General features: G+C 36.2%; 1 protein-coding gene across 5 annotated transcripts; it reads left to right on the forward strand.

Annotated features, from left to right (window-relative positions):
* Positions 1-157: 157 nt before the first annotated feature.
* On the forward strand, positions 158-13,165 carry LOC113582620. Of its 5 annotated transcripts, none has more exons than XM_035534521.1 (15): positions 158-392; positions 1,397-1,485; positions 1,625-1,948; positions 2,076-2,420; positions 3,169-3,279; positions 4,216-4,365; positions 4,978-5,067; positions 5,628-5,729; positions 6,947-7,048; positions 9,075-9,176; positions 9,551-9,700; positions 10,438-10,539; positions 10,736-10,885; positions 11,173-11,277; positions 12,603-13,165. In XM_035534521.1, exons 2-15 carry the CDS (start codon positions 1,440-1,442, stop codon positions 12,728-12,730), a joined length of 2,007 nt encoding a protein of 668 aa, XP_035390414.1. In that variant the 5' UTR covers positions 158-392; positions 1,397-1,439; the 3' UTR covers positions 12,731-13,165. The 5 variants fall into 5 exon arrangements, with proteins under 5 accessions (XP_035390414.1, XP_035390415.1, XP_026874279.2 ...); XM_035534522.1 differs by having other exon boundaries at positions 9,572-9,700; XM_027018478.2 differs by lacking the exon at positions 9,075-9,176 and having other exon boundaries at positions 9,572-9,700.
* The last annotated feature ends 58 nt before the right edge of the window (positions 13,166-13,223 follow it).

Raw genomic sequence — 13,223 nt, forward strand, 5'->3', positions numbered from 1 at the left:
TGTCTAGTGTCAGCTAAATGCGGAAAAACAAGATCATCTGGACATATAGGCTCTGAAGGCAGTTATTGGTCATGTAAGTAAGCATAATTAATACCCTTGTATTTACACCCCACATGGGTCCTCTTTGGAGAACGAAAATATGGTTACCCTGTTTAAACATGTCTTACACCACAGAGCTGCGAGGGTATGGTTTGCACACAGCTGCTTCCTTTCCAGCCAACGTCACATTTATTGTGTCTCTGGAGTAAATCGTAATGTAATGCGTTGGATTGAAACGCGAGAGGCGACCAGCATATCTGGAAGGGTGTCTAAAAGAGCCGCGTTTCAATGCTGCACGTCCGACAGCTAAGCGTCTCTTATCAGTGACATTTTAAACTTGTTTTTTCACTTCGGTAAGTATATGTTTTGTTCCTGTTTTCGGACCTCGCCTTTACGGATTCTTACCGGTTTCATACACAGGGATTCATGTTTTTTTTGGTAGCAACATCGACACCTTCCTTTGGTTATCATGAGCTGCAAAAATATTTTAACTGGTTTGTTTAATTGATGCGAGGCTGTTTCAAATGTTTTCATTAATTATTTTTTTCTTCGAGTGTTTATTCGAAATAAGTAGTCTCACTTGTAGCTGATCTGAAAAAGTTTAAGTGGGTTATATGAAATCATAGGCTAAGCATTAAAATAGTAGACTTAATTTAATGTCTTCGATGACAGTTTAAAGGTTAAAATATTTAGAACTATGACTTTAAGATACATTAAAACAGAACCCTCTTCTGAGTTATATGGAACATAATGTAGTACACACACACACACACACACACATACACATACATATATATATATATATATATATATATATATGTATATGTATATATATATATATATATATATATATATATATATATATATATATATATATATATATATATATATATATATATAATTTCACACACACACATATTTTCCAATTTCCAACGTTTCCAATTTGGATGCAATCACACACACACACACACACACACATATATATATATATATATATATATATATATATATGTGTGTGTGTGTGTGTGTGTGTGTGTGTGTGTGTGTGTGATTGCATCCAAATTGGAAACGATCCAATCCAAACAGCTGTTTTATGGCTAGGATGATGAAGCTACTAACAAGGTCATATGGCAAATTATTTCATTTCATGATCCATAGGTTCATTCATTTATTAAATTGTTTGGTAGTTTATTTATTTATTCCGGCTATTTTATTTGTATATGTGACCTCATTTTTATTACTATGCCTTAACATTTTTGTAGTCATATTCAAATGTGACTCCACAATATGATCAATATGATCATCTTGCCCCTTTGGTTTATTGTTGTACAGTGTTATTGCTTTTTTTGTATTTTAGCCTCTACTGCTCTCTGAATTTTTGAGAGCAATTTCCTGGCTAAATGAACGTCTTTGGTCATGTAGTGATTTTAGCATCAGCCCTAACAGGTAAGTCAGACCAGATTGTGTGATTATTTGAAGACTGATTATTAAAGTACATAGAAAGTGCCTGAATACTCACATTCTTAAACCTTTTGTTTATTTCTTACTTTGTGTCACATTCTGTACCATCTGTACTACAACAAAGCATGTCTAGCTGTGATCACTCAGATCAGTGTGGAGGATGTCCCATTTGGTGGCACAGTGTTCCTGCCCTGCAACAGCTCAGCCTATGGTGGAGGAGAGCTCGATGTGAAATGGCAGGTCATGGGCAAAGATGTGGCTTCTTTCCTGGATGGCCAGGTGGTGGCTGGGAAGGAATATGAGGGGCGTGTGGAGCTGCTCCAATCAGAGACCTTGGAAGGGGACTTCTCCTTGACACTGACCAATGCAATAATGAGTGATACAGACATATATGAGTGTCTATGGCAGGGGAAGATGATCATAAGCATAGTGACACTTAACGTTTTGCGTGAGTACTTCTGAATTTTGCTATCATGCTGTTGCCAATAATTTTGTATGGTAAAAGACTACATAACAGAAGACATACAAAGGCTAATGACATTACACTAGCTCACCATTTTCTTTCCTCATTGAAGCCCCACCATTTCCTGATGCTCGTACTCTCATTTTGGAGGGTGAGGATGTCACACTGCCCTGCTTCGGTAAAATGCCCAAAAATAAACACTGGGAGAATATGTATATCCAGTGGCTGAAAGATGACATACAGGTCCTGCTGCTCGAATCCGGCATGGTCACCAAAGATGGTGGCTCCCAGAGCCAGTTATTACCTTCCAAAGAGGAAGTCAGCCAGGGCAACTTTTCCCTGACCATCAAGTCAACGAAGGTTTTGGACCAAGGTGTTTACAGATGCCTCTATAAGACCAACGATTTTGAGGGTCCACGAAGGGGTCATCCTGAGGCATACACTCTCACTGTTACAGGTGCAACATATTGTGGTGGGCCCAGGGGACTGCATGAATAGTTTGGGGGTGGGGGGGGGAATCGGGTGCATTAGCGCTGCAAAACCATAGCTGTGTTGTGCACAAGGTATCCCATACTGACACTGAAAATATGGTCTCTTATTTGACAATTTGCCAAAGCTGTCTGCAAATCAAATTAATTTCTAAATGTGATTAGTGAAAAGATTTTATATTAAATGAAAATATTCTTTGAAAAAATGTATTATTTAATGGAAGAAATGCTGATCTGTGTATTGCAAGTAATGGTTTTATCTTATTCAACTGGATCTTCAGTATTAGCTCAGAATCAGCCATTTTTACATTTCCATTAATGTTAATGTTTTAGTATCAGTCAGATACATGTGTTCATTAAATACAGTTGTATACTATAAATAAATAAATAAGATTGATAATTTCATTATTTATATTCGCACAGATGGAAACATTTAATATGTAGTTATTTATTGAATGGGTTTGGAGATTTAGGACGTTAGGCCAATGTAACAGGAATATTCCTGTTTAGATATTTTTTTTATTATTTCAGAACCAAACAGTCCAAATCCAATTTTGTCATTATATTCTGTGACAAATCAAATCTGCAAGATCTGTATGGTGCTACCTAATAGTATTCAATCAAAACAAGTGGAAGAGCTCTACCTGTTGCAGCTGTGTGGGGTTTTAAACACTGTACTTTTTTGCTTAGTGATCTAATTACAGTGTTTCCTTCAAGTGACCTCAGAGCCACCTCTGTTCCAAGCTGTGCCAAGCACTACTACTCAATTTACTGGGTTGGATGTTGATGCTAAAATGGATAGCACTACGGAGCAGCCTGCTCTGGAAGGTAATGTAATGAGTACTAGTTCTACTGATTACTTATGCATAAATATATTTATAAACAAATGGAATACTTACATTTCTATTGTGGCTTAAAGAGGTCTGTCACAGACTAGGGTAAGGAGAGTAAATGGGTATAACGTCACCTTTTAGCTATTTGACATAAAGCACCACAAAGGGGCATGAAATCATAAACTCTGAGTTGTCTCTGAGTTATGTCATGAGTGACATAAACATACCAGGAAGTCTTCTCTCATTAGGCTATGTTTCATTCAGGCTTTAGTCCCTATATCTTTAAACCATCTATGGCATGTACTATATCACTAGCTAGGAGGATCAAGTTCAGGGAGTCCCAACTGTGCTGTTGGGTTCACTGAAAAGGGTAACAGATAGGTAGGCAAGCTGAGTGTGTTACTCCCAAGAGCTTACTGCAGCGATGGGTTTGCCATAGTATTGCTATCCTCTCCACGTCTGGAATTTCTGATTCTGTTAGATATTTCAGTATTACATTACAATATTGTGGCTGTCCATGGCTAGTTCACAGTAATGCTACAGTAGATGATGTTTGGACATTGGGAGAAATTCAAACATTTCTTGAAGTTGCTCAAAGACCTGCAAGCCACTTGCAAAATGAAAACATCGTTCTGTTTTCTGTGTGTAGGAATGAAAGAAAAAATGTAAACTATGTAAGCCTGTTAGAATAGCCAACTTCTGATTACTGTGTGCATATAAACCTAGCAAAAAATCTTTTGTTTGGCAACCTCTCGTGTTTGGCAACCTCTGAATTGATATGGGGTTCTAAATTTAGTTTGACACTGCTCTCAAACTCCATGCTGTGGCTCTCTAGGACATTAATTTGATAGGCATAAAATTATTTATGTGATAGTATCATCTGGTGCAAGACTTACAGCTTATATAGTGTACATTAATCTTTTTTGTCCAGTTTTCCAAACATTTACACCTGATGATACAGCTTGGATGAAGAAAGCCTTTGGTGTCACAAAGAATACCAAATCTAGCACCAGCATGGAGGTTACTGGACTAATAACTCATAACAGAGAAGACAGCACTACAGTGCAGGATTCTGTGAGAGGTACTGTAATGATATTCTATGGCTCTAACAATAGAAGGGCTTTGTGGCACTGGACCAGTGGAACTGGAGGATTCCTGCTTTGGTGCTTGCTAGAATCTCAGAACCAATTTTGATATTATCTACAAATCAAATCTTTTATATTTGTGTGATGCTACCTAACAGCATATTTCAGTGGACAGATGTACTGCACTTTCTTTTGATAATAATGTGGAATTTTTGTAAGTGTATCAGGACTGCTTTGTGACAATGGAAGTGTTACATTTCATTGAATGCAACAGTGAATTTATACATGAAAAGTATTTACTATTGTCAGATTTTTCACTCTTTGTTGTGGTCGTGCTTCAAGGGCCAAGCTCATAAAAGAGGAATTTTCCTTCCAATATCTAATACTTGTGGAAAAAATATTCCATGGGAGCGTCATACTTTTCCATATCATAATGAGTCTATATGTGCTTACATGTATTTGCACTGCAATATTTATTTAGTGATCTAATTAGTGAATAATAAGCTTTTGAATATCTGATGTCTTTCCTTATCACAAAGTCAAATTAAGTAGAAATGGCATATAGTAATATATATTTAGTGATCTAATTATAATGTGTTTCCTTCTAGTGATATCAGACCTACCAACACAGGCCAGAATGACCACTGACCTTGTTGGTGCCAGTGCTAACAGGACTACAAAGCTAAATACCATAGAAGGTACTGCAATGAGTAAAGATTTAATTTGTCAACCACTGACAGTCATCACAAACAAGTAATAAAATGGTTACTTTAGAAGACAAGCTAATTAGAAGCTAAAGCAGTTATAAATGCTGTAGAATCCTCAAACAAGTGGCAGTTTCTAGTGTGACAGTTAAAGATCTGCAAATCCTTTGAATTTGATAACATCAGTGTTGACTATACAACATAAAAAGAGACAAAATGTCCTCACAGATGTGCAGGATTAATTAGTAGCTTCTAGAAGCAATTGGTTAAAGTTAATATCAATATATATGTAAGAATATCTAATAAATGAACGAAGTTACAGACTTTGTCTACCATGGACCTTGACTGTTTAAATACATTGCCCAATTTATTCATATGTTACGATAGGAATGAAAGTCTTTCATTGTGATTTAAATTATGCTAAGATGACAAATATGTGCCATTCATGGAGGAAATGGTATGGAATGGAGAATGTAAATGGCTGTTGCACCTACACATAGTTTTTAAACTGTAATTGTTGTTTAGTGAGCTAATTGCAGTGTGTTTTCTTCTAGTGATATCAGATCTACCAGCACAGGCCAGAATGACCACTGACCTTGTTGGGTTAATCTCTGGTGGCAGTACTGACAGCACTACAGAGCAGGATCCTCTGGAAGGTAATGTAATGAGTACTAGTTCTACTAAGAAAAAATATTTTGAGAGTTTTAATACTGTGAAAGGCTAAAGTTACATTACACAATGAATCCCACAATGGAACGAGGAGAAAACTGTAATGGTAGATTAGAGGAAGTTTATTCAACATATTTTGAAAATCACAGTCAAAATGTATGTAAACCTCTAGGAAAATTATCTCCCCAAAGATGCTATGTGGAGTAAAGTGTTCACTGAATCAATTCATGTATGCATTTGACCTGCAGAATCCTCAAACCAGTGACACATTTCATAGGGTTACAGTTAATGTTCTGCAAATCTTTTGCACTTGATACATCTGTGTTGAGGAGTCATCACAAAAAACACTAACCAATAGCATAATTTATTGTGAGGTTGCAATGTAAGAAGCCATCTTTACTGAGAAAAGATAAAAGCTTTCAGTTGTGGTTTAAAAGAGGGAAGAGAATGAGACTGAAGTAGAGTACTTCATAGTTTACAGCACTAAAAGATCTGTCCCCAGTGGTAACCAATCTGAATTTTGGGACAGTAAGAAGACCAGCATCAGAGGACCTAAGTGTTCTGACAGGGCAGTGTGGATGCAAGATTACAGCTAAATATGGGTGTGCTAGGCCATAGTAGAAGGGTTTTAAACTTGATGTGCAGTAAGCCAGGCATACAGTGTAAATGAAATAGAATTAGAGTGATGTGCACCAATTCTTGAAAGTACCTGTAAGAAATGGTTTAATTGTCTGAGCAGTGACGTCCCATAATTTTGAAAATTGCTAGTTTGCATTCCACTGAATGTAGCAAAGAATGCCACAGTAAATTTAACTTGTGAAGGTGCCTTCCTGACAGCAGCCTCCATCTGGCATCCGTGGTGTCCATATTGTGCTTTTGATTCATACAGTTGGTGCATGTTAAACCATCAGCGCCTTATCACCTGTGTTCTTCACCTCGACATTGAGTCTGAAAAGTATTCTACCATCTTTGTATTTTCCATATTTTGTCAAGACCGTGCTTGAAGGACAAGTTCATTAGAGGTTTTTTTTTCTTTCCAAAATGGAAAATACTTTTGGAAAAAATATTCCACACAAGCCTCATCTTTCCTTATCACAAAATCAGAATAAGTAGAAATGGTGTGTAGTACACAATATAAATAGCTGTCCTACCTATGTGTTTTTGTTTCACTGTAATGATCTAATTATAGTGTATTTCCTTGTAGTAATATCATACCTACCACCACAGGCCAGAATGACCACTGACCTTGTTGGGTTAATCTCTGGTGCCAGTGCTGACAGCACTGTAGAGCAGGATCCTCTGGAAGGTAATGTAATGAGTACTAGTTCTACTGGGTGTGTAAGGACACAGTCCCTATGGTAACAGTTAATGATCTGCAAATCCTTTGCACTTTATAATGCCAGTGTTGATGTTGCATCATAAAAAGGGACAAAACAATTCCTCATAATTCCTCTGTGCAGGACTAATTAGGAGTTACCGTTAGCATTTGGTTAAAGTTACTATCAAAAAATAGGTAAGAATAGTTAATAAATGTACGAGTTCACAAAATCTTTCTACCAGTGACCCTGACTATTGAAATCTAATCCAATAAAGATCTGTTCAATAAAGCACGATACTATAGGACTAGTAGTCATTATCATTGTGATTTAAATAATCATATCATCACAATTATGCGCCATTCATGCAGAAATCCAAGTAATTCAGTGAGTTCTCACACATATATTGACTCACACTGCTTGCCTAAAATTGTACATTTGTTTCTATTTTGATGGTTATTCTACTGTTGATGTCATGCAATCTCTTGAAGGTCATCCCAACAATGTTAACTTACTAATACTGCTAATTTATAGGATTCTTATGTAAAACAATAAAGATACTATATTATTATTGATAGTAGTAAAGGCAGTTATCAAAAAGTGAAAATAAGTCAAATTGGTGTTGAGTACACAATATAAATTGCTGTTTCACTTATGTGTATTTTTAGCACTATAATTTTTTAGTGATCTAATTACATTGTCTTTACTTCTAGTGATATCAGAACTACCACCACAGCCCAGAATGACCACTGACCTTGCTAAGTTAATCACTGGTGCCCATACTGACAGCACTACAGTGCAGAATACTGTGGAAGGTAGAGTAATGAGCCCTAAATAAAAGATTTAATTTGCTAACTATTAACAACCATCACAAAAACACCTATAAAGAGGTGAGTTTAGAAGTGAAACTAATAAAACTATAAGGGGTTATAAATGCTATGGAATCCAAAGGGACAGTTCCTAGGGTGACAGTTAATGATCTGCAAATCCTTTGTGCTTGATAACATCAGTGTTGACGATGCACCATAAAAAGCAACAAAACACATCCCCCACATCTGTGCAGGATTGATAAACAGCTACATTAAGCATTTGGTTAAAGGTATTGCCAATAAATAGGTAAGACTGAATATTACATGTATGAATTCACAGACTTTTTCTAAGACTGAGCCTATTTAAATATTTTGTTCAGTTTGTTCAATAAAGATACAATATTATCTTAAAGATACAATACTTGTCTTCCATGTTACCATAGGACTAAAGGTCTTTCTCATTGTGATTTAAATCATAATAAGATCACACATTCATGCAGAAATACAGGTAATTCAAAGATTTCTCACACATATATGGACCTACACTGTATGCCTTAGATTGTGCATGTTTATTTTTTGGCAGGGAGGTCATAGCATGACAACCTCTCAAAGCGCATGCCAAAACCTTTACTTAACTGATGCAGGCTTAATGACATTATTATTATTATTATTATTATTATTATTATTATTATTATTATTATTACTGCTACTTCTTCTACTATCACTGGTATTACAATAACCTTATTATAATGAGTTTTTTTCTAGTGATATCAGAACTATCTGGACAGGCAAGTACCATTTCATGAAAGTGCCTATAAGAATGATTTAATTGTTTGATCCCTGACAACCATTAGGTCATTTTGAAATCTGCTAAAATTCCATGAAATTAATTTACATTTCATTGAATACTACAATGGATACTATAGTGAATTTACCTATGAAAACAATACACAATCTTTAGCTTTTTCCCCCATTTTGTCATGATTGTACTTTAAGGGCCAAGCTCATAGTTTTTTTCTACCAATGTCAAATGCATTTGCAGAAAATATTCCACAACAGATTCTGGAATTTTTTTTTTTTTTTTTTTTGCTATTCCTGATTGCAAAGTCAAAGTAAGAAGAACTGATGGGTGGTTGAAATTGCTATTGGATCTATATGCAGTTTTTGCAGTGTCATTTTTAGTGATCTAATTACAGTATGTTCCTAGTGATATCAGACCTACCAACACAGGCCAGAATAAACACTGACTTTGTTGGGTTAATCGTTGGTGGAAATGCTGACAGCACTACAGAACAGAATGCCATGGAAGGTACTGTAATGAGTAATGATTTAATTTGCCAAATACTGACAACCATCACAAACAAGATATAAAAAGTATCTTTAGAAGATAACCCAATTAGAAACTAATAAGGTAATGAGTACTAGTTCTACTAAGTACCCAAAGTTTTCTAAAAGGCTGATGTTAGAAGACAAGCTAATTAGAAGCTAATAAGATAATGTGATGAGCATTAATTCAACAGAGTAACCAAAGATATAATTTGCAAGCAGTCACAAACAAGCTGTAAAATGTTCACTAAAGCCACATTTCTCAATAAATTCCTCAAAGAAACAGGGAAAAAATACAACTTCAAATAGTACAATTAATTGCAGTTTATACAGTGTGCTTGAATCTTTATTGTCCAGTTTTCCAAACATTTACACCAGGTGATACAGCATGGACAGAGAAAGCCTTTGGTGTCACAGAGAAGACCAAATCAGGCACCAGCATGGAACTTACTGGAATAATTATTCATGACAGAGAAGACAGAACTACAGTACAGAACTCTGTGAGAGGTACTGCAATGGTAATTTGATAACAGCATCTTAAAATGGAGAGCTGTAAAATACAGTGTTTGAACAGTGAACCTGTTCTCTTTGGATTATAAAACGTAGAATTTTGTGAAAAGTGATGTATCAGGATTGAATGGTTCAGACATTGGAAACATTGGTCTGGAATGGATGATTGAAATGGCTGTTGCAATTATGTATAGTTTTTGCATTACCAATATTTACTTAGTAATCTAATATACATTTGCAGCATTTAGCAGACACTCTTATTCAGAGCTACTAATAAAAGTCATTTACTCATAGAATATATCCTAGCCAGTACAGTAGGTTAGAGTTCAACTAGAATACTGTTGAAATACAGGGATCAATGCTGATGACTAGAAGTGCAAAATACACAATCTCGGACAACAATCAGTGCAATAAACAATACACGACAGTAAATACTAGAGTTTTAGTTAGTCAACATAGGAGCAGGGTTAGACAGAGAATAGTCTCAATGCTTGCCTTCCATGAGACTTAAAGCATGGTATTTCAAGCCAAGCTGTACTTGAGGTTCAAAGTAATCAAGGTGCAGATTGGGCTTTGACCACCGACATCATGTATGGAGGGGCTGGTCCATTTTTTGCTTTGAAGGCAAACATCAAGGTTTTAAATCTGATGTGGGCAGCTACTGGAAGCCATTGAAGGGAGCGCATCGGTGGAGTGACGTGTGAACTATACATAATTACAGTGTTTCCTTCTAGTGATATCAGACCTACCACCACAGGCCAGAATGACCACTGACCTTGTTGAGTTAATCTCTGGTGCCAGTTCTGATAGCTCTACAGGGCAGAATCCTCTGGAAGGTAATGAGTACTAGTTTTACTGACTACCCAAAGATTTAATTTGCCACCCACTGACAGCCATTACAAACAAGCTGTAAAAAGTTCATTAAAGCCACATTTCTCAATAAATTCCATAAAGAAACAGGGAAAAAATTACAACTTCAAATGGTGTTATTAGTTGCAGCTAATATTGTGTGCATTAATCTTTTTTGTCCAGTTTTTCAAACATTTACACCTGATGATACATTGCGGATGGAGAAAGCCTTTGGTGTCACGGATAATACCAAATCTAGCACCAGCATGGAGTTTACTGGACTAAACACTCATGACAGAGAAGACAGCACTACAGTACATGATTCTGTGAGAGGTACTGTAATGGTAGTCTATGGCTCTAACAACAGAAGGGCTTTGTCACTAGACCAGTTGAACTGGAGGATTCCTACCTTGGTGCTTGCTAGGATCTTAGGACCCAATTGCACAGATCCAATTTGACAGTATAGTCTAAAAATCTCTTTGGACTATAAAATGTAGAATTTTTCTAAGCGATGTATGCACTGGTCTGGAATGGATGATTGAAATGGCTGTTGCAATTATGTATAGTTTTAGCACTGCAATATTTATATAGTAATGTAATTACAGTATCTTTCCTTCTAGTGATATCAGATCTACCACCACAGGCCAGAATTACCACTGACATTGTTGGGTTAATCTCTGGTGCCAGTGCTGACAGTGCAGGATCAGAGCAGGATCCTCTGGAAGGTAATGTAATGAGGACTAATCCTACTGACCACCCAAAGATGTAATTTTCCAACCGTTGAGAGAGCTGTAATAATTTGAGTAAAGCCACATTTCTCAATTAATTTGACAGTGTAACCAAGGGGAAAAGCCTAGTGTAACAATTTTAACATAATACCTCACATTTTCTACTATATTAGTTACTATGTTAGTGATATTTTGTCAGTATTCTACACACACCAATCTGCTAGCAATACCAAATATGAAAAAAAAGGGGGGGGGGGGGAGTATGACTGACATTAAGGAAATTAATGTAAAAATGAACCTCTAAGAACATAATCTCCTAAAAAGATGGCACCTGAAGTCTAGTGTTCAGGTAATAGGTTGAGGCATGTGTTTGACCCCACACATTTGGGTTACCTGCTGTTTACAACAGACGTCTGTTGCCATATGGGCAAAATATAGCCCAGTGAAAGTGAAATATAGTGAAATATAGTGAAATATAGCCCAGTGAAAGTGAAATATAGTGAAATATAGCCCAGTGAAAGTGAAATATAGTGAAATATAGCCCAGTCAAAGTGAAATATAGTGAAATATAGCCCAGTCAAAGTGAAATATAGTGAAATATAGCCCAGTCAAAGTGAAATATAGTGAAATATAGCCCAGTCAAAAGAAAGGACATAGCAGAGAGTTCAGTGGCTGAGACTGGAAGGACTGGTATACCAGTGATCTCTACATACAAATGGAATTTACCAGACAGCAACTTCAGAAAGTAATATTTTGTCACTTCATGTACCAAGCGCATAAAAGAGCTTTTATTTCTTTCCAACACCAAGTACGTTTGGACAGACATTCTACATAAATTTCTGGATTATTTTAATGCTGTTTGAAAGACTTTTAAAACAGCATTTAGCAGAAATATCCAAGTATTAATTTAGCAGACATGTAACCCTAAAAAATAAATACAACACAAAAAGGTTCCATAATGTTGATTAGTAAATGTGTCATGTTTGTAGCATTAGGAAATATGACCCAGTCATCTTTTCACAAGTCAGGTTGCATTTTCTTGCTCGAGTTCCAATGGTTAATTATAACTCAGAGTGAAACCTGAACACATCCCAATTGGAAGGTCTTAATTAGCCTATGGTCATTCCAGAACAGCAGTTTTTTGACATAAGACCATGTAAACACATGCAGAGTGACGTTATAATCTACTAATGTAATGCAAGCAATTTAGCCACTTTTTCTTTCACTTAGTTCAACAGTCTTTATAACCGTTATGCTGAGTTTGTCTTTGAATTTGAATTAAATGGTCCTGTTCAAAATTCACAATGTTAAATTGTTTTCAGGTTATGGATATACTTCAGAAGTTCTATGGAAAGAGAACGTGCCATGGCTTTGTATTGGGATCGTCAGTGGAGTTATACTGTTCACTGCAGTGTTCCTGTGCACATTGGTGACACTGGGCAAGCTCTGACTTGTAAAATGAGAACAGAACATTAAGGACCCAGAACTGTTGCTAAGGACTGTAATTATGTTGCTAAGAGGTTGATGCTGCCCAACAGGGTACTGTCTGCCTGGGGCAGGTGAGACAGTCTGGTATTACCATGATCTGTATTGTTGAACCCATGCTGGGCATTTTGGTGCTACTTTTGGAGCTTCTCAGGTAATTTCTTTAAATACGGACCTTTAAAATGCTGGAGCAGTTAGCAGCATTAGATTTGTGACTGTTAAACCATTTTATGGTCATGTTCCAAATGTAAATGTAAATCCAGATGCTTTGTTAAAATTTCTGAAACTGTCTTATGCTTTCCGCATTTTTAACAGTTTAAGTGCTTTGCAATATAAATCAAAGTGAAGGTGAGAACATTTAGGTCAGTGATTTATCTTAATAAACTTGACTCTTGCACAACTAAGTAGTTTTGTAGTTTTTGGACTTTTTTTAATTACTGAAATAATTATTAATTCTC

The sequence above is a fragment of the Electrophorus electricus genome, chromosome 16 (genome assembly GCF_013358815.1).
Source record: "Electrophorus electricus isolate fEleEle1 chromosome 16, fEleEle1.pri, whole genome shotgun sequence".
Lineage (NCBI taxonomy): Eukaryota > Metazoa > Chordata > Actinopteri > Gymnotiformes > Gymnotidae > Electrophorus > Electrophorus electricus.